Source organism: Theropithecus gelada, chromosome 14, assembly GCF_003255815.1.
Source record: "Theropithecus gelada isolate Dixy chromosome 14, Tgel_1.0, whole genome shotgun sequence".
NCBI lineage: Eukaryota > Metazoa > Chordata > Mammalia > Primates > Cercopithecidae > Theropithecus > Theropithecus gelada.
In genome coordinates this window covers 55,066,839-55,092,221 of record NC_037682.1, presented here as the reverse complement: position 1 = coordinate 55,092,221, position 25,383 = coordinate 55,066,839, and the positions used below count along the sequence as shown (strand labels likewise).

The following is a 25,383-nucleotide window of genomic DNA, read 5'->3' as shown; positions in this document are numbered from 1 at the left end:
GCGATTGTCACAAGTGTGATACATAGCAGAAAGAAACACACACACACATATATACACACACATACACACAGTGCCCTTTTGGGTAAACGTGATATTTCAGCAATGAACTGACATAACAAATGTGCTTTAGAAGAATTGTGTTACAGGGAAGGCACTTTGAAAATTGACATTTGGAACTGTTTCCGTTATCATGTGATTTTAATGCCAAAATGAAGCATGCCCCAGTGTCACCTATACTCTCACAGTCACAATCTGCAAAATGTAGAGCATACTTCTAAATCCATTTTACAATATTCCAAATGCAGAATTTCAAGTGTTTTAAAAGTCCCATTTGTTAAAACGATTTGCAATAACAGCTGAGGAAAACACATTGAGAATGTTGTTTTCATGGACAAAGAAGAGTTTTCACATTTGCAAAATTGATAGATCAAATTTAAACAGTAAGAATTTTGATTTAATAAGTGCAAAGATACAGTTTTCCATTCAGGCCTATTTAATCTTATTTAATCTTTGTGAGATATATATATATATATTTTTAATTTAAAGAATAGCCATTAGGACCAAGTACTACCATTAACTGAACTTACAAGCACACTTTCTGGTCTCATAAAGTATTAAACTAAGATTTATTTAAATCATTTTTAACCATGTTACTCTCACTAAACAGATTATTGCTAATAACTTCAAAGTGAAAGGAAAAAGGTATATCGTACCATTCATAAAAATGAAGTAATTTAAAATTGTTTCATCTTTACCACAACCTTTAATTTTTTTAGTGTTCTTTATAATATGTAACTCATTAATGCAGTCTTATGTGCAAAACGTTTATGAATACATGAATTGTGAATACCAGACTAATCAGACTATGGGGTAGAAAGAATAAAACTTGGTGCTTACATGAGACAACTCTGTGAAAGTGGTTGACACAGTGAGGACCCACAGTGGGGGCTCACTAATGAAGTTTCGTCTCCGAGCTTGGTGACTTAACTTGGTGAGAGAGGAAAGGGAGACCGAGTCAAGAATGGCTCCCAACTGTGGCCCCGCGGTGGTGCCTACTGGAAACACAGAAGCCGATTGGACTAAGACTGGAAACACAGAAGCAGGCTCTGGCGTTTTCCTGGGAAGCAATTAGGAGTTTGGGTCTGGACAGCTTCCTCGAGGCTAGGAAGCGCTAGAGATGTTCCCTAGACAGTTAGATTCACCATCTTCAGCAGCTCAGGGGCATTCTGGACTGGAGATGAAGTTCAAGAGTCATCATCAGGCAGGAGGTTGTTAAAACCATGGGAGTGGCTGAGATGCCCAGAGTGGGCCTCGGAGTGGGAGAGGGGGCTGGCACAGTGGGACCCTGGGGTGGGACCACAAAGAAAAGCCAGACCGCGGAGGCGGAGAAGCTGTAGGTACCCAGGTATGTGAAAAATTCGGAGGTGGGGGCCGCGGGTGCCAACTCTGGAAACTGCACTCCAAGAGTTTCAGGAAGGAAAACGTGGTCAGCAGGCTCAGATGCCAGGAAGAGGTGAGCGAGGGAGGCTGCACGGCACCCAGTGGCTTTGGCAACTAGGAGGTCATTCAGACTTTGAGGGGCGGGTGAAGGCAGAGCGCGGAGGGTTGGAGAGGGAGCGTGTGCGTGTGTGCGCGCGTGTGTGTGTGTGTGTGTGTGTGTGTGTCTAAGTGACCAGAAGAACGCCTGGAAGAAACCGATGCTTGCGGGTTGCTGCAGCTACAGGGAGTAAGTCACCTGTGTGAGGCCGAGACCCCCAGAGTCTCGCCCCGGGAAAAGTTGTGTGGGGAGGGGAGGACGTCGGGTAAGCCCGGGCGGCACGGGGAGCTGTGTGGGAGCCCAGCGCAGTTGAGGTCTGGGAGCCCGGCTGGCATCTGCCCCGGGCTGCGGCGCGGCCCGGCGGAGCCCCGGAGACGGCGGGTGCTTCCGGCCAAGGGCCCTGGCGGCCGCCGCGCCCCTGCTGCTCTCAAGTTTCCCGTTGGCCGCGCGGCCCGGGCGCTTCAGGTAGCCCCTCGGCTCTCTCTGCTCTGCTCCGCGCCCAGGTAGGGCACCGACGGGGGCTACACGCGGCCGGCCGGCTTCCTCCCTGCGGAGGCGGCCCTCCCGGCTCCCGCGGGGCCCGCCCGGCCGGGGATCCGCAGCGCTGCACCCTCTGAACGCCCGGCCCCCGCGCCTGCTGCGGGGCGCGGCCTGGTCCGGCCCCGGCCCTAGCTGGCCTCAGTGCCCGGCAGCCCCGCTCCGTCGTGCCCAGCGCATCCCCTTTGCTCCAGCCCTGCGGCCGTCCCCTTCGGCCCGCGGCATGGCCCTGTCTTCAGAACCGGGTGAGTGCGCGCGCGGCTGCGCGGCTGACCTTGGGCCAGCCCCGCGGACCCTGCGGCCCAGGCGGGAATCGGCAGCACCCTGGGGTCTGAACCGCGGCTTCCGCCTTCCCTGCTCGCAGAGGCGGTGGCGCCGATCCCGGTCTCATCCTTTGCCCGTTCCCCTATTCCTGTCCCTGTCCCTGCCCCTGCCTCTGCGGTGGCCCGAGCCCCAGCAGCCTCAGGTGAGCCGGCAGCATCCCGATTCCCTGGCGGCCTAGAATGGAATCGCAAGGTTTAGAGAAATAAAGGGACCTGGGACTTGCCGCCCCTTAAGCGCCTGGACAAGTTTCTAGGTGCTTGAGGGCTGGCTGGATGTGGACAGCTGAGGTGGACTTCTACCTGGAGGCGGAGGATAGACTGGATGATAGGGTGATGAGGTCATTTGAGGCCTTCATCCTTACCTCTTTGGCTGTCTCCTGGCAAGGGAGGTGTACAGCCTTGGGCTCTGGCAGTCTGCTTTCTGCCCTTGATCTTCTGGTAGCTGCTTTGCCAGCAGAGCTGCTAATGGCTGGTCTAGGCTGGCAGAGGTGGTTGGGGAGAGTTTTGAGAGGCCTTGGAATAGGAGAGGCTTGCTAACTAGAGTATCATTTCCTCAAACTGTATGTGGCTGAAAGCTTGATGTCGACACATCAAAAAAGGAGCGGGGCCAAAGCAGGCAGAACAAGGAGGGATTTTAGCATGGTCTTGAGCCCTTGCTGGCTTTCCTCTGGATGTGGTGACCAACATTTGGCCATCGTCATGGAAAAGCTGCCTGCAGCTGGAACCTGCAGAGGAGAAATTCTTTCCTTGGCTGTGCAGCATTAAGGCCGAGTGTTAGTGGAGCCGTTGAGCCAGGCAGACAGAGCCTCTGTCACTTCACACCTCTGGGACTGTTGACAGCAGGTCTGGGGGTAGTTGACCTGGCCTGGCTGCAGCTCCATGGGGCCTGGCTTGCTCTGAAGATGATGGTGTGGGACTGCCCTCTCTAGGAATGATGACTCTTGCATAGGTGGTGGCTGGGAGACTCTTTCACCTCTCAGCCCCATCCTTAGCTCAGCCTCAGTCTTCTAAGGTTCTCCTAGCTCTCAGCTAGGTGGAGAAGCTCTTTGAGAGATAAGGTTTTTTTTTTAAATTTTTTATTTTTTAGATTTTTGCCTCTACACTGACTGGATCACTCTTCAAATGACCTCAAAATCTGTCTCAGGTGTTGAAAATGTCATGGGCAGATAATATGTAGCCTTCAGGTTAACAGGGAGATACCCTTTCTCCCCTAAAGCTGCCCATTGGCCTCCATGATTCTTCCACCAAGTATAATAATCTCTTAGTTCTTCTGTATGCTGGTTGCATATCTAGGACAACAGACAATTGCTTTGGGCTTTTGATTTGTAAGGAACTGACTGGGGCATGGGAAGATGAGCTCATGCTGGAGTCCTGGCTGTGTATAGTCACTGAGAAGTACCATTCATAGGGGAGAAGGATGTTCCTTCTGCTGATCTGGCTTCACATTTAAATATGTTTTCCTTCTTCCTGCACCCAGGTTATAGAAATGGAGAGTGCCAGGCACATGGTGGTGCTCAATAAATAAGGCTGAATAAAAGGATTCAGTGTCTAGATAAAACTTCATGTTCATTTTCCTAGTTATACTCTCTCGTATCTGATATAATGATAATGACAATGATGTTGGCAGATAATGCTTATAAAACACATACTCTATGCCAGGTACCAGTCTAAACACTTTACATATGCTTGTTGTCATGGTAACCTATGAGATTGGCTTTTTATTATCCCCACTTTATAGGGAATAAAACTGAGCCACAGAAAAGTTATTTAACTTGCCCAAGGTCATGCAACTAAGTGGTGGAACAGGATTCAAATGCAGGGAGTCTAGCTGGAGTTTATTTGTTTGAGATGGCGTCTCACTCTGTCACCCAGGCTGGAGTGCAGTGGCACAATCTCAGCTCACTGCAACCTCCACCGCCTGGGTTCAAGCGATTCTCCTGCCTCAGCTTCCCAAGCAGCTGGGATTATAGGCACCCACTGCCACGCCGGGCTAATTTTTGTGTTTTTAGTAGAGATGGGGTTTCTCCATGTTGGCCAGGATGGTCTCAATCTCCTGACCTCATGATCCCCTTGCCTCGGCCTCCCAAAGTGCTGGGATTACAGGCATGAGCCACCATGCCCGGCCATTATCTTTCTTGATGAGACACGATTTGATTCCATCGTCTTCTGTCTTTTAGAGTTTGTAAGGGGTGCTTAAGTGATAAAAGGGGATGCAATCTAGTCTCTTGGGCAGGAGAAGCAGGCCCTGTGTCTGGTTATCACAAATTGTCTTGATGTTTGTTCGAAATGGAAATAAGGCTTTAGCTTGGGATCAGTGGTCTTCAGTCCACAGAGACATCTTGGCTGCAAGGAGCAGCAACAAGTTACGCTCAAGGTGGAATTGCGAGGTCCTGAGAAGAGCTTGCTCTTCAGGGACAGAACTGTATTTTTCTTCTAAACTGCTCATGTTCTGGAGAGTCTTCCCCCTTTTGGCTTCAGCAGGACCCTTGGCCATTGTTACAACCTGTGTCATCTTAGTGGAGCTGCTGCTGGTTTCTGTCTGAACCTGATGCAATGGGTCTCATACCTGTAAACTGGGCTCCAGGAAGGCAGCTTTCTCTAAGTTGGAAAATGAAGACTCAAGGTGGAGGGTGTTTCCCAAAGCCCATGCCACAAGATATTAATAGGTGTTTCTTTCCTATGATAGCAGTTCTAGGATGGTCAAATAAGTGGGTCGGGTTAAACAAAGTTAAGCAGCTTTCTTTACTGCAGAAATTCTCAGGTGTTGAATCTGCTAGTAGAAATTGTGCATGAATACCCATAAGGGACTATGGGATGCAATATTTTCGAAGTCTTCTGACCTTTCATGTTCTGCAGACTGCACTTTGAAAAATGCTTGTTTAGACTAAGGCTAGTTGGGATCTGGTTAAAGGTGCAGAATAAAATTCCCTGAACGTGTTGGACTTAAATCCTTGGGCTGGAATCCTTCCATTGCAGTCCCCACTCTACCTCCCCCTTCCCCAAAACACGAGCAGAAAAAAATCATCTGCCCCTCCTCCTTCTGGCAGAATAGTACTAAGGGCTTGAATTTTTTTCTCATACTGTAAGTTCATTTAATTGTTTAATGAATAAACATTACCTTCCCTCTAGGTTGCTTGTAGCCTGCTGATTGCACTGTTTATGAAACAGCTGTGAGGACAGGTGGGTCATAATCTCTGGGTAGCTAAAGCCCAGCAGCAGCCCGAGGATCATGTGTCAACCCTGTAATACTGCTCTGTGCACCAAGGAATTATGATGTGAGCTCAGTAAGACACAGCCTCACGATTGGACATGCAGAGGTGACTCAGGCCTAAGTCAGGGTTACAGCTAGCCTCCCGGTAAACAACTGACCCATCCTTCCTGGGCTCTTCTCCCCAGGATTTCAACAGCACCACAGAAATAGCCATTTTGCTCATGGTTATTTCCCAGACCCACGCGATTTGCCTAAGTCACTGGGAGGCTGTGTGTCTGTTCTGAGCCTTCTCACTCTTCTAAAGGGCAGATGAAGATCAGAGCTTTGCACCCTGTGATGCCATTTTAATTAACCCTGCTTGGTTTTAGAGGACTACTCCTGTGGGTCACTTGAGGCAGGCTCCACCTTCTCTAGGAGGAGTGGCAGAGTCCAGCCAGCACTCCGAGCTGGAGGCCCATGTGGGAGCCGTGAGCAGCTGTAAGCAGGGGAGGGTTTGGGGTGGGTTCCGGTGGGTCAGTTGGGGTGTACTTCTTTTCTGTGTGTGTGGATGGGGGTGGGAGTTCTGGTAAAGCTTGTCAGGTTTCGCAGTCACCTGTGATGTGGGCTTCTTTCTGGGAAGAAAGGAAGGAGTGGGATGGGGCTGTCAGCTTTTCATCCTAGCCTGCCCCTGTCCGCTGTCTGCCTCTCTGCTGAGGCAGTTCCCGCTCCCTGAGTCTCCCTGCAGTGCTTTCCTGGGAAAGGTGGAAGCAGTTCATGGTCTTTCCCTTCCAGAGGAGGAGGGGATGGAGAAAATTGTATTAGCAACTGGGATTGAAGCTCCCCCTGCCAGTTCTGGGGTGCCCTCGGGAGGGTTGCTTTTGGGGCGGCTTTCTGAGAAGAGGCAAGGCGGGCTGTACCTGAGACAAATCCCCTTGATAAAATGGACCCAGTTGTCTGGCAAGGCCTGAAGCACGTTCAGAACGGAAGCAGCAAAGGTGATTATATCGCTCGTTGCTACTCAGCTTTCAGGAGGAGGCCGGGCGTTAGAGGGAGGCTGTGGCTTATCTCCTGCAGCTGGGCAGGACGGCTGAGTTTACTGTTGTAATGAGGAAGCCGCCGCTTTAGTTTCTTCTTATGAGGGCTGTGAAGAGGGCCAGAACACTACATTCGGGATACCACAGCCATTTTGCCTTAGATAACTGGCATTACCTGGGGGACTTCAGGGGTCTTGGAAATTTTCCACTCATATTCCATTTTCACGAAAGAATTTCCAGCCCAGGCTTTTCCTGCTCTGGCTCACTGCTGCTCACAGATATGCAAAACAGAAACCTCCCACTCCAGCCGGCAGACAGGACCTAGCCAGCTGCACGCACGCAAGCACTGACTCAGCTGAGCCTCCTGGGCGGCAGGCAGCACCTGGCCCGGGTGCATCGCTTGAGTGGCATCTTCAGGACCAGTCATGGAGCCAGGCTCAGGTCTGTGTCGGGGCTTCTGCGAGGGGAGTCTGGCAAGAGTAGCAACCAGCTTCCTTTGTATAAGGAGGGAATTTCAGTGGCACTGGGTTTCCTTTCTGGAGGGAGTGTGGCACCATGAAAAGTTACTGTTTGTTGAAACTGGCAGTGTTTTAGAACTTTCTAACTTTGGGACTCTTCTTCAAGTTCATCGGAACGTGTTGCATGTAACAGTGAGATAAGCTGTATCACTGGCTGACTGATGCTGGTAAATTCACAGCTGAGCCTCCCAAGCCTGCTGGCTTTAGCTGACAAATGGTTGGAAGCCAGGCGCGAACAGGCAGCTGGAGCTGAAGCTCTGCTTGGCATCTGCAGAGTGGGCTTTCCTTGTCATGCCTGGCCTGGCAGGTGTCTGGAGGGTCTGAGAGGAGAGATACTCTGGAGGGACAGGTTGGCAGGTGGTACCTGTCTGCCAAGGACATCCAGAAGGCAGCAGATATGCGGGCAGCTGCTAAGGCCTGCAGCACCCCAAGGGGATTACTTGGTCCATGCTAAGATATGGAATTAATTCTTCTGTTGTTGTTGCCGTTGTTTTTTGCTTTGTTTTGCTTCTTTGAGAAAAGGTCTTGCTCTGTCACCCAGGCTGGAGTACAGCGGTGCCATCATGGTTCACTGCAGCCTCCACCTCCAGGGCTCGAGCAATCCTCCCAACTCAGCCTTCCAAATAGCTGAGACTACAGGTGCGTACCACCACACCTGGCTATTTTTTTCTTTTCTACTTTTTGTAGAGACGAGGTTCCAACATGTTGCCCAGGCTGATCTCGAACTCCTGGCCTCAAGCGATCCTCTTCGGCCTCCCAAATTGCTTGGATTATAGGCATGAGCCACTGTGCCCGGCCTTGGAATGAATTATCTACCAACTATTTAAGACACTGGTCGTAGTTCTGCAGAAGACTTTTACTGGTTCTATAAAACAAAAAGGGTTCCGTAAAACAAAAAGCGTTCTGTATGGTAATACTACTCTCTGATCCTTGATTTTTAATGAGCCTTGTGAATGTGAGTTGAGGGGCTGTGGAATGCAGCATCTCCCAATAACTGACTACAGGACCTGTTTTACCAGCAACAGGCATCAATTTCTTATGGCATCCAGTTTGGGAAAGGTTGATTTAAGCTAAAGAGAAAGGAAGATCTTTTATAGAAAGCTGTGTCCTGAAAAGTATATTTAGTTGATTGGAACAAGCTAGAAATGCTTTGTGCGCCAATGTGATGGCTCCCACCTATAATCCTAGACCTTTGGGAGGCCAAGGCGGGCAGATCACTTGAGACCAGAAATTCAAGACCAGTCTGGCCAACATGGTAAAACCCCATCTCTACTAAAAATACAAAAATTAGCCGGGCGGGGTGGTGTGTGCCTGTGGTCCCAGCTACTCAGGAGGCTGAGGCAGGAGAATCACCTGAGCCCATGAGGTCCAGGCTGCAGTAAGCTGGGATTATGCCACTGCACTCCAGCCTGGGCAACAGAGACCCTGTCTCTAAATAAATAAATAATAGATAAATGCGTCGTGAACAAACATGGCAAGATCTGGCATAAGAGCCCTCAGACATCAAGGACTTGCTTCCCCCTCCAAATACCCATTGCCAAGGGAGCCTGATTGGGGGTGTCTGAGTCAGGCCTGTGTGTGTCTGAGGGCATGGAGGAGGTAGGAAGGTGCTGGTGGTGGTGGACGGCTTCTGTCCAGGGTAGGAGCTAACGCAGAGATAGGTCTCAATGGTTAAACTCTCTTTGGCCTGGTCTCTCAATAGTGTGGGTTAGGCTGATCTCAAACTCCTGGCCTCAGGTGATCCTTCCTCCTTGGCCTCCCAAATTGCCTGGACAACATGGCAAAACCTCATCTCTAAAAAAAAAAAAAAAAAAAAAAAAAAAAAAAATCACCAGGTATGGTGATGCTCCCTCCCTCCCTTTGGCAATTAAGGAGGGAGCCCTAATTGCCAAAACCTGCCAGAAAAAGAAGTTTGATTTGCTTTCCTATTTTTCTCTCATTTCATAGAGTCTTAAGTCTACTCATTTTCTTTCTATTCTCTTTGTGTTTGTTAAAAATGGCATTATAATAGCACTCATCGTGAAAATAAAATATCCTCTCGCACACAGGCAGCCCTGCCACCTGGTCATTTTGAGTGCGTGAATCTCTTGCAGGTCTTGCCCATAAAGGGATGCATTTTCCTATCACTATAAATAAAGTATGGGTACAGTTCTATGTATTAATTTTTTCATTTACTGTATTTTTATGTTTTTTTAATGTGATTGCACCATCCTCATAATTATAATTCTCATTACTTAACATCTTTTCCAAGTGAGTATGCTCTAATTTGGGCATTTTAAAGCTATTTATGTAAAGAATGCAGGTAAATATCCTTGTGCTTTTTCATTCCTAGGATTCTTTTTTTAAAAGAAATTTCTAGAAGTGGAGTTGCTTAGTCAAATCGTGTGGTGCTTTATGGCATTTGCGGCCTTTTGCCTGGGCCTGTTGGATGTCTTCTTCTGAGATGCAATGTGAGGTTTTGGGACAATGCTCTTGACTTGTGGCCTTGGCATAAGAGGGGGAGGTGAGGATCCAGCTTCATTTCAGCCTGATGGAGCCTCCTGGGTCTGGTTCTTTGTGCTGTTCCAGACTTTCTCTCCCCTGTCACCTCCTTTGATGGCCTCCAGCTTCCCCACTCTCTGCTATCAAGACATGAAAATCTCCACAGTCAGCTCTGTTCCTCTTCCTCTTTGCAGAGGCCAGGCCTCACTGTCTTGGTGTCTGCTCCCCAGACAGTTGTGTGCTGAGAGGTTCTTCCCCACCAGCTCCCTCCCACTTCCCTCATCAGGGAGTGGCAGGTCCTTGGGTCTCAGAGTTAAGGGAGCCACAGACCTCGCTCTGATTGCTTGTTACTAGCCTGCTTTCCTCCTTCCTGTCTGTGTCATGACTTAGTCCCACAAGCCACTCAGACTCAGAGCAGCAAGCCCTCCTCAGGCACCGGAAATCTCTCTGGTACCTAGAATTATGCCACTTAGAGCTGAGAGGGCCTTAGAGACCACTTAGCTCAATCCCTTTATCTCACAGATGAGAACATTGTGAGGCCGGAGAATGCCCCAAGATGGCCTAGTATGTTCCTCTCCCCTGTAGTTGCACTTCTCCCTGCCAGACGGCAGCGGAGATCTGTCTCACCTTCATCCTTGTCTGTCTGGTCCACAAAACCACTTCTCTCTTTAAATCAACCTTAAAGAAACTGTGGTCATAGGTAGATGGGAAACTCCTCTTCCAGAGCTGCTTCCAGCGAGGGTGGCTTGTCGAAAAGTGTGCAGTATTAATCCATTCCACGAGTGTTATGCTAGGGACTGTGAGGAGCCCCTGCCTGGACATGTACATGGACAAAGAGAAGCAGCACAGCATGGTGGGTGAGGGCACAGAGGTGGGAACCAGGTGCCTGGGTTCAGATCCCTGAGCTGAGGATCGGAGAGGAAAGGGATGAGGAAGAAAGGCTGAGAACAGCACAAACCTCTGCTAACTTATTAAAAGTGTGACCCTGGGTGTGTTAGCTCTCGATGCCTTCATTTTCTCATCTGTCAAGTGGGAATAATAAGATTAACTGAGTTATTAAGTATGAAGTTCTTTGCAGAGTATACACACATATATATATATTATTTTTAAAATTGAGATGAAGTCTCACTCTGTCTCCCAGGCTGGAGTGCAGTAGTACGATCATAACTCACTGCAGCCTCAACCTCCCTGGCTCAAGAGACCCTCCTGCCTCAACCTCCCTAGCAGCTGGGATTACAGGCATGCATCACCATACTTGGCTAATTTTTAAAATTTTTTTTAGAGATGAGGTTTTGCCATGTTTTCCAGGCTGGTCTCAAACTTCTAGGCTCAAGAAGTCCTCTCGCCTTGACCTCCCAAAGTGCTGGGATTACAGGCGTGAGCCACCACACCTGGCCCCAGAGTGTACTTTTTTTTTTTTTTCTTTTTGAGACAGAGTCCCACTCTGTTACCCAGGCTGGAGTGAAGTGGCTCAATCTTGGCTCATTGCAACCACCACCTCCCGGGTTCAAGCGATTCTCTTGCCTCAACCTCCCAAACAGCTGGTATTACAGGTGCCCACTACCACGCCCAGCTAATTTTTTTTGTATTTTTGGTAGAGACAGGGTTTCACCATGTTGACCAGGATGGTCTCAAACTCCTGACCTCAGGTGATCTGCCCGCCTCGGTCTCCCAAAATGCTGGGATTACAGGCGTGAGCCACTGTGCCTGGCCAGAGCGTACATATTAACTGCTATATAAGTAATTGCAAAAAAGAAAAGAAATAAGGAAATGAAGAAAGCAAGCAAGCAAGAATGAAACCCAACCAACCAAGCAGGTGATTAAGGCCAGTGACTGTTAGTAAGGAATCAGTATGCGAGGAGGTAGATAGAGAAAGCTCCTTTGAGAGAGTGAGTTTTCAGCTGGGTAAAGAGTGTTCCTGTCCTAAAACCTTTATTTGCTGTGTCTCGTTAGGGGGTTCCAGAGGGTTTGAAACTGCAACAGCAGATTCTTTCTCTTCAGCAAAAGGCCTTGTTTTATGTAATGAAGAATGCAGCTTTGGATTTCCCAGGGCTCTGCTGTAATCTTGTAGGACCTTAGCTATTAAAGCCTTTGGACTTCCCCTCTGTGAAGTTGGGGAGTGAGGTTTGATTATTGTTGCAGCTATAACAGTATCCTCATAGTCTGGAGGAGGGAGAGCTGAACACTCTCTTGTCCCTTCTCAAACATGGGAACAAAGTCAGAGGGCAGGGCTGCCAGGTGCTGCAGGTTCCCTGAGTTTGGGAAAATGGAAGCCCACCTAGTTGAACAGTTCATTCTTTGAATTTTGAACACTTGCTGTCTCCTGACGCGTAAGTGGCCCTACATGCTTCACATCCAGTTACTTATTGAGCTAATTTTGAAACTGGCATGCTGGGTTTGGTCTGGGGAATTCCTAAGTAGACAGTTGACCCCAAGTACCAGGTGGGCCTGGCCCTAACTTCAGTGCCTTCTCCTCCCCGGTGCTGTTGACTCAGGGCATCCCGCTATTCATTAAGTTAATGCTTGTTCTTTCTTTGCTAGCCGAGATGCCGCGGCAGTTTCCCAAGCTGAACATCTCTGAAGTGGATGAGCAAGTCCGGCTCCTGGCGGAGAAGGTGTTTGCTAAAGTGCTCCGAGAAGAGGACAGCAAAGATGCACTGTCCCTGTTCACTGTCCCAGAGGACTGCCCCATCGGGCAAAAGGAAGCCAAGGAGAGGGAGCTGCAGAAGGAGCTGGCGGAGCAGAAGTCTGTGGAGACCGCAAAAAGGTTTGTTCCCAAGGCTTGGTTTTCGTGTACATAGAGTCATGCAGACCCAGGCAGGCTGTGGGTGTGTGTCCTGATATGAGGCACCTCATGGAGACTGGTATGTCCCTGGAGCTGTGTTGGTTTCTTAACCAAGACCACTTAACTCACCTCTTATTTATTGAGGGATGTCTCGGTGCCTCTGTTACACTGAAAAGATCAAAACCCACTTTGCTGCTGCTGTGTAAAAATACACACCATTTCCAAATGGCATTTCTCTTTCCTTTTTGGAAATTTGAGGATTTCTTAGGAGACAGCAATTGTACTTCTTCTCATCACTTGACAAGCATTTTGCATTACTAATGAACGCAGCTTACTATTTGCCGGGTGCTGTGCTGGGACTGGAGATGTTATAATGAACAAGATAGATAAAGTCCCTGGGTCTAGACAATAATTAAGTAACTGGACAAATTAACTTAAAAATTACAAGTTATGATAAGTGCTGTATCAGTCAGGGTCCAATCAGAAGATCAGAAACCAATGAAGTATTAGAATTTTAATGCAGGGAATTGGTTACACAGGTGATAAAGAGCTGAGAAACCAAACAGGGGAGAGAGAGGCAACTCAGAGATTAGACACAGTAAGGAGCAGCTACTACCCTGGACAGGAGTGACAAGGAAAGCAGTAGTGTTGCTGGTGGCAAGGTGGGATCGCACTGGGGAAGGTAGAACTGTGGTGGCCTTTCCAGTGGAAACTGGAGCCAAGGGGAAGAGGTGGCAGCTGCAGAGATGCCTCTCAAGGCAGAGATGGAGGCAGGCAATACCTAGCCTGACCCTTCCTGCATGTTCGAGGTTCTCCCAGTGGCTGCCATGGGCCAAACCTAGCCAGAATCCTGCTGGCACCCTTGGGAAACACAGGAGAGGATAAGGAATGGATCTGAGGGCATACAGGCCCAGGAGCAGTGCAAATGCTGTGAAAGGGATGAATAAGGAGGAAAAGGGGTTGGGGGAGAGAGAGGTGGGGAAAGAGAGAGAGAAAATCCTTTTTTAGACTGGAAAGTCAGGGAAGGTCTCTCCAAGGAGGTGACATCTTAGTGGATGCTTCAGGGTATAAAGGAGCTAGCTATGTGGGCTTCCAGGTAGAAGAGTCAGCTAGGGCAAAGGCCTCCCATTTTCTTCGAGGAGGCTCATGTGGTTAGAGGTCTGTTAAAGGAAGAAGTGCTGCGGCCAGGGTTGGAGGACTTGTGGGGCCCACATCAGACTGGCCTTGTGCTCCCTGATAAGAAGTTTGGATTGGAGTCTAAGTGTAATGAGAAGCCCTCATCCTTTCACAGTTTATCTCACCCCGGGCTCTATCTAAGTTTCCGCCTGGTCTTCCATCCTGCAAACATCAATAGTTGACATGGTAGACCTTTGAACCCTCTCGGACCTAGTCCGTGATCACAGTAGATACTGCCTCAGTTTTAAAGGCAAGTCTTTTCCTGTCTTGGTTATGTAGAAGCTCAGCATTTCCTTAACTCGTTTGGAAAGAAGTAAAAAGCTGACTACTGGTGTAAAGGCAAGAACAGAGCTTCACCACTCATAAGACCAGTGCTTTCCTTCCTTGAAAGGACGGTGAGCCCATAAAGGCAGGAGTCATTGGTGCCATTGGTCAACCTCTGAGTGCCAGCCTTGTGTTGGAGAGGGTGGGGTGGCCCCGGCCCCAGCAGTGTGCTCATCCCTGGAGGGTCAAGAAGAGTATGACTGTAGAGACTCTCAGTCACACTCCATGGGTGGAACAGAAGGGCTGACTTCATCAACTGAATGGTCTGCAGGGCCTTCTGTGTGTTACGAATTGAGCATTTCAGACCCTTAACAATGAGAGGAAAAGGAATCCTGGCATTTTTTATTTCCAGGAACAGTAAGTTTCTAGGACCAGTTTCCACTACAGAGTGACACTGGGCCTGACATCTGCTGAAGAGACCGTGCTCTTTTCAATGCCCAGACTCAGGGCGAAATGAAAACTTTCTTACTCTAAGTCCGAATGGTGCTCTGTGGTTTCCAGAAATTCCCCTGCAAACTTCTCTCCAAAAACTTTGTTCTGTCCTTGCCTAGGCTATGCTGTCTTAGTTTGTATCTGTCTGCCCCATTTGACTAGAAGCTTCTTGAGGACTAGATCCAGTGTGAAACTTAGTTGTTGGTGGGCAGTGGATATCCGGCAGAGGAAGACATCCTGCCTCCTCATTGCCACCACAGACACTACATCAGAGTGGCTGCAATTCTTGGACCTCTGTGTTCTGCCACTCACTGGCATGCCCTGTGATCTTGGGCAAATTAGGAAACCTCTCTGGGCCTCGGCCTCGTCCTCATCTATAAAGTGGAGATGCTAACAGCTGTCCACTTTATGGGGTGTTGTGAGGAATGAGGGAATCCACAGGTAAAAGGCTTAGGACGGTGTCTGGTTACAGTCCATCCCGAGTAAATGTAAGCGATTTCTCTGAGTTCCTGCTGCTGAGACAGGGAGCAATAGCAACTCCTGCCATTGAATACTTACTGTGGACTAAGTACTGGCCTGTGTAGGTTGGATTCATTCCTTAATTCTCATATCAAGCTTATTAAGTGGATATTCTTAGTATTCTGATTTTGCAGATTAGGAAATGAAGGCTCAGAGAAGTTGAATTTACTTTCACAAAGACACATAGTGAGTAAATGACAGAGCAAGAACTAGAGCCCATATCTTTTGAATCTAGACCCCACACTTCAACCACAAGGCTATCCCCTCTTCAGGCAGGGGTGGAGTCTTCGGTTCCCTGGTCTGTAGACCCTGGAATGACACTAGGTGCTGCTCCCTAGAAAGTAGTTGTTGCTTCTAAATGAAATGGAGGGAAACTGGCCAAAGCTCCTGCTCTGTCCATTAGCTTCTTTCCTGAAAGAAAGCCTGGTGCCTGGACTGTCAGACGCCCCAGCATCCTCTTCTGGGGTCCATGCACACCCAATTTTGTCTTTTAGTTTCTCTTCTCACTAGAGGTGCCTTTATATGTAAATGTTCAAAAGTTAACATTTTCATGGAGGACACCCTCTCCCCAGCTCCCTCCCTGTTCGTGGCACCTCCCATCCCATCTCCTATTTATTCTTACTTTACACAGAGTTCTATAATCTGGCTATCTTGTTTCTTATCCTGTGACAGATTTAAAGAAGCAAATTAGAAGTAGAGAGAGAGACTCCTATAGGCAGGGTCACAGAGATGATGTGTGGTGATTATAAGCCTGGGCTTTGGGGTCAGACTTATTGGGTTCAAGTGGCAGCCCTGTCACTTACTACGAATGGCCTTGGTCAAAGCTCTTGACTGCCTGAGCTGGTTTCCTAAACTGCAAAATTGGAATAATAAAAGGACGTACCTTGTGAGAATTAAATGAGCTAATACACAAAAAATCCTTAGCACAGTGCTTGGAGCACCATTAATGTTCCTGTTTTGTTATTGTTGTTATTTGACAGTCAACAGTGAGAGAGGAAACAATTACAAAAAGCAGACATAAGAATTTGAAGCACAGTAGTTTAGGGATAACACACCTCTGAGATCATAACTGGATAATACAGTGATAATCCTGAGTCATTGAGAAAACTTTAAATTATGTTCAGCATGCTTTGAGGAAGAATGCAGGAATTACGTATTTTTTTAAGAAGCCAGACCAAAATTGATTTTAAAAAAATTAGGATATAGTTAAGGCTGGCAAGATGGCCAGATAGGAACAGCTCTGGTCTGCAGCTCCCAGCGATATCAATGCAGTAGGTGGATGATTTCTGCATTTCCAACTGAGGTACAGGTTCATCTCACTGGGACTAGTTGGACAGTGGGTGCAGCCCATGGAGGGTGAGTCAAAGCAAGGTGAGGCATTGCCTCACCCGGGAAGCACAAGGGATGGAGGAATTTTCTTCCTTACCCGAGGGAAGTCATGAGGGACTGAGCCTGAGGAACTGTGCACTCTGGCCCAGATACTGTGCTTTTCCCACGGTCCTTGCAACCTGCAGACCAGGAGATTCCCTCTGGTGCCTACACCACCAGGGCCCTGGGTTTCAAGCACAAAACAGGGCAGCTGTTTGGGCAAACACCGAACTAGCTGCAGGAGTTGTGTGTGTGTGTTTTTTTTTTTTTTTTCCTGTACTCCAGTGGTGCCTGGAACATGAGTGAGATGGAATCATTCACTCCCCTGGAAAGGGGGCTGAAGCCAGGGAGCCAAGTGGTCTGGCTCAGCAGGTCCCACCCCCATGGAGCCCAGCAAACTAAGATCCACTGGTGGCCAGATGTGGTGGCTCATGCCTGTAATCCCAGCACTTAGGGAGGCCGAGGCGAGTGGATCACCTGATGTCAAGAGTTTGCGATCAGCCTGGCCAACATGGTGAAAACCTGTCCCTACTAAAAATACAAAAATTAGCTGGGTGTGGTGACAGGTGCCTGTAATCCCAGTTACTCAGGAGGCTGAGGCAGGACAATCGCTTGAACCCAGGAGAAGGAGGTTGCAGTGAGCTGAGATTGCACCATTGCACTGAGCCTGGGTAACAAGAGCAAAACAAGTCTCAAAAAAAAAAAGATCCACTGGCTTGAAATTCTCACTGCCAGCACAGGAGCAGTCTGAGATCAACCTAGGACACTCGAGCTTGGTGTGGGGAGGGGCGTCAGCCATTGCTGAGGCTTGAGTAGGAGGTTTTACCTTCACAGTGTAAACAAAGCCACCGGGAAGTTCAAACTGGGTGGAGCTCACAGCAGCTCAGCAAGGCCACTGTGGCCAGACTGCCTCTCTAGATTTCTTCTCTCTGGGCAGGGCATCTCTGAAAAAAAGGCAGCAGCCCCAGTCAGGGACTTATAGATAAAACCCCCATCTCCCTGGGACAGAGCACCCAGGGGAAAGGGCAGCTGTGGGCACAGCTTCAGCAGACTTAAACTTTCCTGCCTGACGGCTCTGAAGAGACCAGCAGTCCTCCCAGCACAACGTTCAAGCTCTGCTAAGTGTCAGACTGCCTCCTCAAGTGGGTCCCTAACTCCCGTGTATTCCTGACTGAGAGACACCTCCCAGTAGGGGCTGACAGGCACCTCATACAGGAGAGCTCTGGCTGTCATCAGGCAAGTGCCCCTCTGGGATGAAGCTTCCAGAGGAAAGAACAGGCGGCAGTCTTTGCTGTTCTGCAGCCTCTGCTAGTGATACCCAGCCAAACAGGGTCTGGAGTGGACCTCCAGCAAACTCTAGCATAGGGGCCTGACTGTTAGAAGGAAATCTAACAAACAGAAAGGAATAGCAGTCCAATCAGAGACCACATCTGAATGTCACCAGCATCAAAGACCAAAGATAGATAAATCCACGAAGATGGGGAGGTAAACGAGTGCAAAAAGGCTGAAAATTCCAAAAACCAGAATGCCTCTTCTCTTCCAAATGATATAACTCCTTGCAAGCAAGGGAACAAAACTGGACAGAGAATGAGTTTGACCAATTGACAGAAGCAGGCTTCAGAAGGTGGGTAATAACAAACTCCTCTGAGCTAAAGAAACATGTTCTAGCCCAATGCAAGGAAGATAAGAACCTTGAAAAAAGGATAGATGAATTGCTAACTAGAAAAACCAGTTTAGAGAAGAACATAAATGACTTGATGGAGCTGAAAAACACACAGCATGAGAACTTCATGAAGCATACACAAGTATGAATAGCTGAATCGATCAAATGGAAGAAAGGATATCAGAGATTGAAGATCAACTTAATGAAGTAAAATGAGAAGACAAGATTAGAGGAAAAAGAATGAAAAGGAATGAACAAAGCCTCCAAGAAATATGGGGCTATGTGCAAAGACCAAACCTACGTTTGATTGGTGTACCTGAAAGTGATGGGGAGAATGGAACCAAGCTGGAAAACACTCTTCAGGATATTATCCAGGAAAACTTCTCCAACCTAGCAAGACAAGCCAACATTCAAATTCAGGAAATACAGAGAACACCACAAAGATATTCCTTGAGAAGAGCAACCCCAAGACACATAATCATCAGATTCACCAAGGTTGAAATGATGGAAAAAATGTTAAGGGCAGCCAGAGAGAAAGGTCAGGTTACCCTCAAAGAGAAGCCCATCAGACTAACAGTGGATCTCTCTGCAGAAACCCTACAAGCCAGAAGAGAGTGGGGGGCAATATTCAGCATTCTTAAAAGAATTTTCAACCCAGAATTTCATATCCAGCCAAACTAAAATTCATAAGTGAAGGAGAAATAAAATTCTTTACAGACAAGCAAATGCTGAGAGATTTTGTCACCACCAGGCCTGCCTTACAAGAGCTCCTGAAGGAAGCCCTAAACATGGAAAGGAACAGCTGGTACCAGCCACTGCAAAAACATACCAAATTGTAAAGACTATCAACACTATGAGAAACTGCATCAATAAGTAGGAAACTGCATTTTGCATAATGGGCAAAATAACCAGCTAGCATCATAATGACAGGATCAAATTCACACATAACCATATTAGCCTTAAATGTAAATAGGCTAAATGCCCCAATTAAAGCACACAGACTGGCAAATTTGATGAAGAGTCAAGACCCATCAGTGTGCTGTATTCAGGAGACTCATCTCACGTGCAAAGACACACATAGGCTCAAAATAAAGGGATGGAGGAAAATCCACCAAGCAAATGGAAAGAAAAAAAAGGCAGAAGTTACAATTTTAACCTCTGATAAAACAGACTTTAAACCAACAAAGATCAAAAGAGACCAGGAAGGGCATTACATAATGGTAAAGGGATCAATGCAACAATAAGAGCTAACTGTCCTAAATATACATATGCACCCAATACAGGAGCACCCAGATTCATAAAGCAAGTCTTAGAGACCTACGAAGAGACTTAGGCTCACACACAACAATAGTGGGAGACTTTAACACCCCATTATCAATATTAGACAGATCAACGAGACAGAAAATTAACAAGGATATTCAGGACTTGAACTCAGCTCTGGACCAAGCTCCAACCCAAATCAACAGAATATACATTCTTCTCAGCACCTCATTGCACTTACTCTAAAATTAACCACATAATTGGAAGTAAAACACTCCTCAGCAAACACAAAAGAATGGAAATCATAATAAGCAGTCTCTCAGACCACAGTGCAATCAAATTAGAACTCAGGATTAAGAAACTCCCTCAAAACCACACATATACGTGGAAACTGAACACTCTGCTCCTGAATGACTACTGGGTAAATAATGAAATGAAGGCAGAAATAAAGATGTTCTTTGAAACCAGTGAGAACAAAGACACAACATACCACAATCTCTGGGACACATTTAAAGCAGTGTGTAGAGGGAAATTTATAGCACTAAATGCCCACAAGAGAAAGCAGGAAAGATCTAAAATTGACACCGTAACATCACAATTAAAAGAGCTAGAGAAGCAGGATCAAACAAATTCAAAAGCTAGCAGAAGACAAGGAATAACTAAGATCAGAGCAGAACTGAAGGAGATAGAGACACGAAGTACTCTTCAAAAAATCAATGAATCCAGGAGCTGGGTTTTTTTTTTTGAGAAGATCAACAAAATAAATAGACTGCTAGCAAGACTAATAAAGAGAGACAAAGAGAGGAGAATCAAATAGACACAATCAAAAATAATAAACGGGGTATCACCGCTGATCCCACAGAAATACAGACTACCATCAGAGAATACTATAAACACCTCTATGCAAATAAACTAGAAAATCTAGAAGAAATGGATAAATTCCTGGACACATGCACTCTCCCAAGTCTAAACCAGGAAGAAGTTGAATCCCTGAATAGACCAATAACAAGTTCTGAAATTGAGGAAGTAACGAATAGCCTACCAACCAAAAAGAGTCCAGGGCCAGAAGGATTCACAGCCGAATTCTACCAGAGGTACAAAGAAGAGCTGCTACCATTCCTTCTAAAATTATTCCAAACAATAGAAGAAGAGGGACTCCTCCCTAACTCATTTTATGAGGCCAGCATCATCCTGATACCAAAACATGGCAGAGACACAACAGAAAAAGAAAATTTCGGGCCAATATCCCTGATGAACATTGATGTAAAAATCCTCAGTAAAATACTGGCAAACCAAATCCAGCAGCACATCAAAAAGCTTATCCACCACGATCAAGTCAGCTTCATATCTGAGATGCAAGGCTGGTTCAACATATGCAAATAAATCAACGTGATCCATCACATAAACAGAACCAATGACAAAAACCACATGATTATCTCAATAGATGCAGAGAAGGCCTTCGATAAAATTCAACACCCCTTCATGCTAAAAACTCTTAATAAACTAGGTATTGATGGAAATATCTCAAAATAAAAAGAGCTATTTATGACAAACCCACAGGTAATATCATACTGAATGGGCAAAAACTGGAAGCATTCCCCTTGAAAACCAGCACAAGACAAGATGCCCTCTCTCACCACTCCTATTCAACATAGTATTGGAAGTTCAGGCTAGGGCAATCAGGCAAGAGAAAGAAAGAAAGTATATTCAAACAGGAAAAGAGGAAAGCAAATTGTCTCTGCAGATGACATGATTGTATATTTAGAAAACCCCACCATCCCAGCCCCAAATTTCCTTATGCTAATAAGCAACTTCAGCAAAGTCTCAGGAGACAAAATCGATGTGCAAAAATCACAAGCATTCCTGTATACCAATAACGGACAAACAGAGAACCAAATCATGAGTGAACTCCCATGCACAACTGCTACTAAGAGAGTAAAATAGCTAGGAATCCAACTTACAAGGGATGTGAAGGACCTTTTCAAGGAGAACTACAAACCACTGCTCAAGGAAATAAGAGAGGACAAAAGCAAATGGAAAAACATTCCATGCTCATGGATAGTAAGAATCAATATCATGAAAATGGCTATACAGCCCAAAGTAATTTATAGGTTCAATGCTATCCCCATCAAGCTACCATTGACTTTCCTCACAGAATTCGAAAAAAAAACTACTTTAAATTTCATATGGAACCAAAAAAGAGCCTGTATAGCCAAGACAATTCTAAGCAAAAAGAACAATGCTGGAGGCATCACGCTACCTGACTTCAAACTATACTACAAGGCTACAGTAACCAAAAAAGCATGGTACTGGTATCAAAACAGATATATAGACCAATGGAACAGAACAGAGGCCTCAGAAATAACACCACACATCTACAATCATCTGATCTTTGACAAACCTGGCACAAACAAGCAATGGGGAAAGGATTCCCTATTTAATAAACGGTGTTGGGAAAACTGGCTAGCCATATGCAAAAAACTGAAACTGGACTCCTTCCTTACACCTTATACAAAAATTAACTCAAGATGGATTAAAGACTTAAACATGAGACCTAAAACCATAAAAACCCTAGAAGAAAACCTAGGACATTCAGGACATAGGCATGGGCAAAGAACTTCATGTATAAAACATCAAAAGCCATGGCAACAAAAGCCAAAATTGAGAAATGGGATCTAATTAAACTAAAAAGCTTCTGCACAGCAAAATAAATTATCATCAGAGTGAATAGGCAACCTACAGAATGGGAGAAAATTTTTGCAATCTATCCATCTGACAAAGGGCTAATGTCCAGAATCTACAAAGAACTTAAATTTACAAGAAAAAAACAACCCCATCAAAAAGTGGGCAAAGGATATGAACAGACACTTCTTGAAAGAAAACATTTATGCAGCCAACAAACATATGAAAAAAAGCTCATCATCACTGGTCATTAGATAAATGCAAATCAAAACCACAATGAGATACCATCTCATGCCAGTTAGAATGGCAATTATTAAAAAGTCAGGAAACAACAGATGCTGGAGAGGATGTGGAGAAATAGGAACGCTTTTACACTGTTGGTGGGAGTATAAATTAGTTCAACCATTGTGGAAGGCAGTGTGGCGATTCCTCAAGGATCTAGAACTAGAAATGCCATTTGACCCAGCAATCCCATTACTGGGTATATACCCAGAGGATTATAAATCATTCTATAAAGACACATGCACATGTGTGTTTATTGCGGCACTATCCACAATAGCAAAGACTTGGAACCCACCCAAATGTCCATCAATGATAGACTGGATAAAGAAAATATGGCACATATACACCATGGAATACTATGCAGCCATAAAAAAGGATGGGTTCATGTCCTTTATAGGGACATGGATGAAGCTGGAAACCATCATTCTCAGCAAACTAACACAAGAAGAGAAAACCAAACACTGCATGTTCTCACTCATAAGTGGGAGTTGAACAATGAGAACACATATACCCAGGGAGGGGAACATCACACACTGGGGCCTGTTTGGGAGTGGAGGGCTAGGGGAGGAATAGCATTAGGAAAAATACCTATGTAGGTGACGGGTTGATGGGAGGCAGCAAACCACCATGGCATGTGTAACAAACCTGCACGTTCTTTACATGTACCCTAGAACTTAAAGTATAATTTAAAAAAAAGAAAAAAATTAGGATATAGAGGGAACAAACATCATTGAAAAATTTGGCTATCTAGGACAGCTACTTCCCTAGAATGTTTTGAGTGAAATTGAGAAACATATGTGCATTATGAACTGAGCATAGCACAGCTAAAGTGTTGCTAAGTCACTTCATTTTATGACGCTTGTGAAAATAAGAATGGGGAACTTTTTAAAAATTCAGGGTCATTGACAAAGGAGCTTCATTTGAAATAGTCAGTTTATCCCCTTTTAAAGTTAGGGAGAGATTGGGCTGGGCACAGTGGCTCACGCCTGTAATCCCAGCACCTTGGGAGGCCGAGGCAGGTGGATCACCTGAGGTCAGGAGTTGGAGACCAGCCTGGCCAACATGGAGAAACCCTGTCTCTACTAAAAATATAAAAGTTAGCTGGGTGTGGTGGCACACGTCTGTAATTCCAGTAACTCGGGAGGTTGAGGCAGGAGAATCGCTTGAACCTGAGAGGCAAAGGTTTCTGTGAGCCAGGATCACCCCACTGCACTCCAGCCTGGCTGAGGGAGGGAGACTCGGTCTCAAAAAACAAACAAACAAAAAAAAAACAAAAGAAACAAACAAACAAAAACAACAACAAAAAAAAACAGGGAGATTGGGAAGCCAAGGTGGGTGGATCACTTGAGGCCAGGAGTTTGAGACCAGCCTGGCCAACATGGCAAAACCCCGTCTGTACAAAAAATACAAAAATTAGCTGGGCGTGGTGATGTGCGCCTATGGTCCAGCTTTTTGGTAGGCTGAGGCACGAGAATTGCTTGAACCCAGGAGGTGGAAGTTGCAGTGAGCTGAGATCATACCACTCCATTCCAGCTTGGGTGACAGAGCCAGACCCTGTGTCAAAAAAAAAGTAAAAATAAAAATAAAGTTGGGGAGAGAGATTGTAACACTTAAGTTAACAGATAGTACAGATTTTTTTTTTTTTTTTGAGACGGAGTCTCGCTCTGTCGCCCAGGCTGGAGTGCAGTGGCCGGATCTCAGCTCACTGCAAGCTCCGCCTCCCGGGTTCACGCCATTCTCCTGCCTCAGCCTCCAGAGTAGCTGGGACTACAGGCGCCCGCCACCTCGCCCGGCTAGTTTTTTGTATATTTTTTAGTAGAGACGGGGTTTCACCGGGTTAGCCAGGATGGTCTCGATCTCCTGACCTTGTGATCCGCCCGTCTCGGCCTCCCAAAGTGCTGGGATTACAGGCTTGAGCCACCGCGCCCGGCCGATAGTACAGATTATACTTCATTTTGATCTATGTGTCTTTAGGGAGGAAGGGCAGCTGGGAAGGATTGAGGAAGGGAGAAGCAAAGGTGAGTGGCAGAAGATGAGTGGAGATTACAGTAGGCCAGGAGGGGTTGGGGGGAAGGGAGGATGGAGAAGGACGGGGTAGGTTTCCAGAGGGGAGCTCAGGGAGAGAGACAGGGTGGGGCTGTGGGTTTCCACACCTGACTGGCTGCAAAGTGTGAAAATCAAAGTTACACCCACCTGGCCAGGATGCTGGTCATCTGGCTGTACATGCAGAGTGAGGGGTCTCTGTGGGCCCCTGCTCTCTGTAGGGACCCCTTTTATAGTACCCATCGTGCAGCATATTCTCCAGATAGGCTGGGACCTCTGGTCTCAAGTACAGAGGAGGTGCCACCTCCTCTTAGTTCCCTCCTTAGATGGGGGTCCCAATTCCAAGTGAGCCCATGCAGAGACAGCAGTAGCAGTGTGAGCCTGTGGAAGTGGAGGATGCCTGTCCCACCTAATGGCATTCAGATTCCCAGTATTCGCAAAACCCTGTGCTGGTTTGTGACTCCTGATTCCAACCTTTAGCGTAACAATTCTCATGTGGAGGGGCTGCCAGAATGGGCTGAGTGTGCGTGGGGGAGGAGTTCAAACCAGCCTCCATGTTCTGAAATGTCCCCCCTCTGACCCCGTTGCTCCACTGCTCCCACCCCAGTCTGGATTAAGTGCCTCCTCTGGGGTCCCAAAATATCCAGGCCATCTCATTACCCCAACCACATTGTATGATAATCTGTGGAAGGGTCTGGGTTCATCTCGGCCATCAGTCAGCCCCTGGAGGCAGGAGTTATATTTTATCTACTCCTCTACCCCCAGGGCCTGGCACACAGTAGTTTATTGAATGAAGTGGGGTCCAGGTGTGGCCCCCGGCTCATAGTGCACATATGAGAGCCTGGTGAAAGGTTGGCTTCAGTGCCCCTCCCTGCCTGTTAGTCATCTGGACAGACCACACAGGGCAGTGGGCTTCAGATGGCCCCTGGGAAGATGCTGGATATTCTCTAGGAGAGCAAGGAGGGCCAGAAAGGCTCCTCACTTTAGCATATGAGTGCTATATAGGGAAGACCCTGGGAGCCTGATTACCCAGAGTGGAGGACGGCTGGGGAGTGGAGCAGAGTAAGGGAGGGGACTTAGTGACTGTCAGGGGCAACCAAGGGCCATAGAGCAGGTGGAGCCCCAGACAGGTGCTGGGAGGCGAGATGCTGTAACAACAGCCCAGGTGACCTGATCAACTCTTTGTCTTGTGGACCTGGTTAGCAAGAATGTGCTTGTGCGTCAGGAGG

General features: G+C 47.0%; 1 protein-coding gene across 6 annotated transcripts in view; it reads left to right on the top strand.

The window, feature by feature from the left end:
- The first annotated feature begins 1,599 nt into the window (after window positions 1–1,599).
- AMPD3 (adenosine monophosphate deaminase 3) overlaps window positions 1,600–25,383 on the top strand; it is a 55,640-nt gene continuing 31,856 nt past the window's right edge. The window contains exons 1-3 of one of the 6 annotated variants that reach the window (XM_025357417.1): window positions 1,825–2,040; window positions 5,977–6,085; window positions 12,162–12,387. In XM_025357417.1, coding sequence (XP_025213202.1) covers window positions 12,167–12,387 — 221 coding nt within the window. In that variant the 5' untranslated portion in view covers window positions 1,825–2,040; window positions 5,977–6,085; window positions 12,162–12,166. Of the gene's footprint in view, window positions 1,803–1,824; window positions 2,041–5,976; window positions 6,086–6,685; window positions 7,063–11,769; window positions 12,388–25,383 lie in introns of those variants that run through there. The other 5 variants (XM_025357420.1, XM_025357418.1, XM_025357416.1 and 2 more) reach the window with 5 other exon arrangements.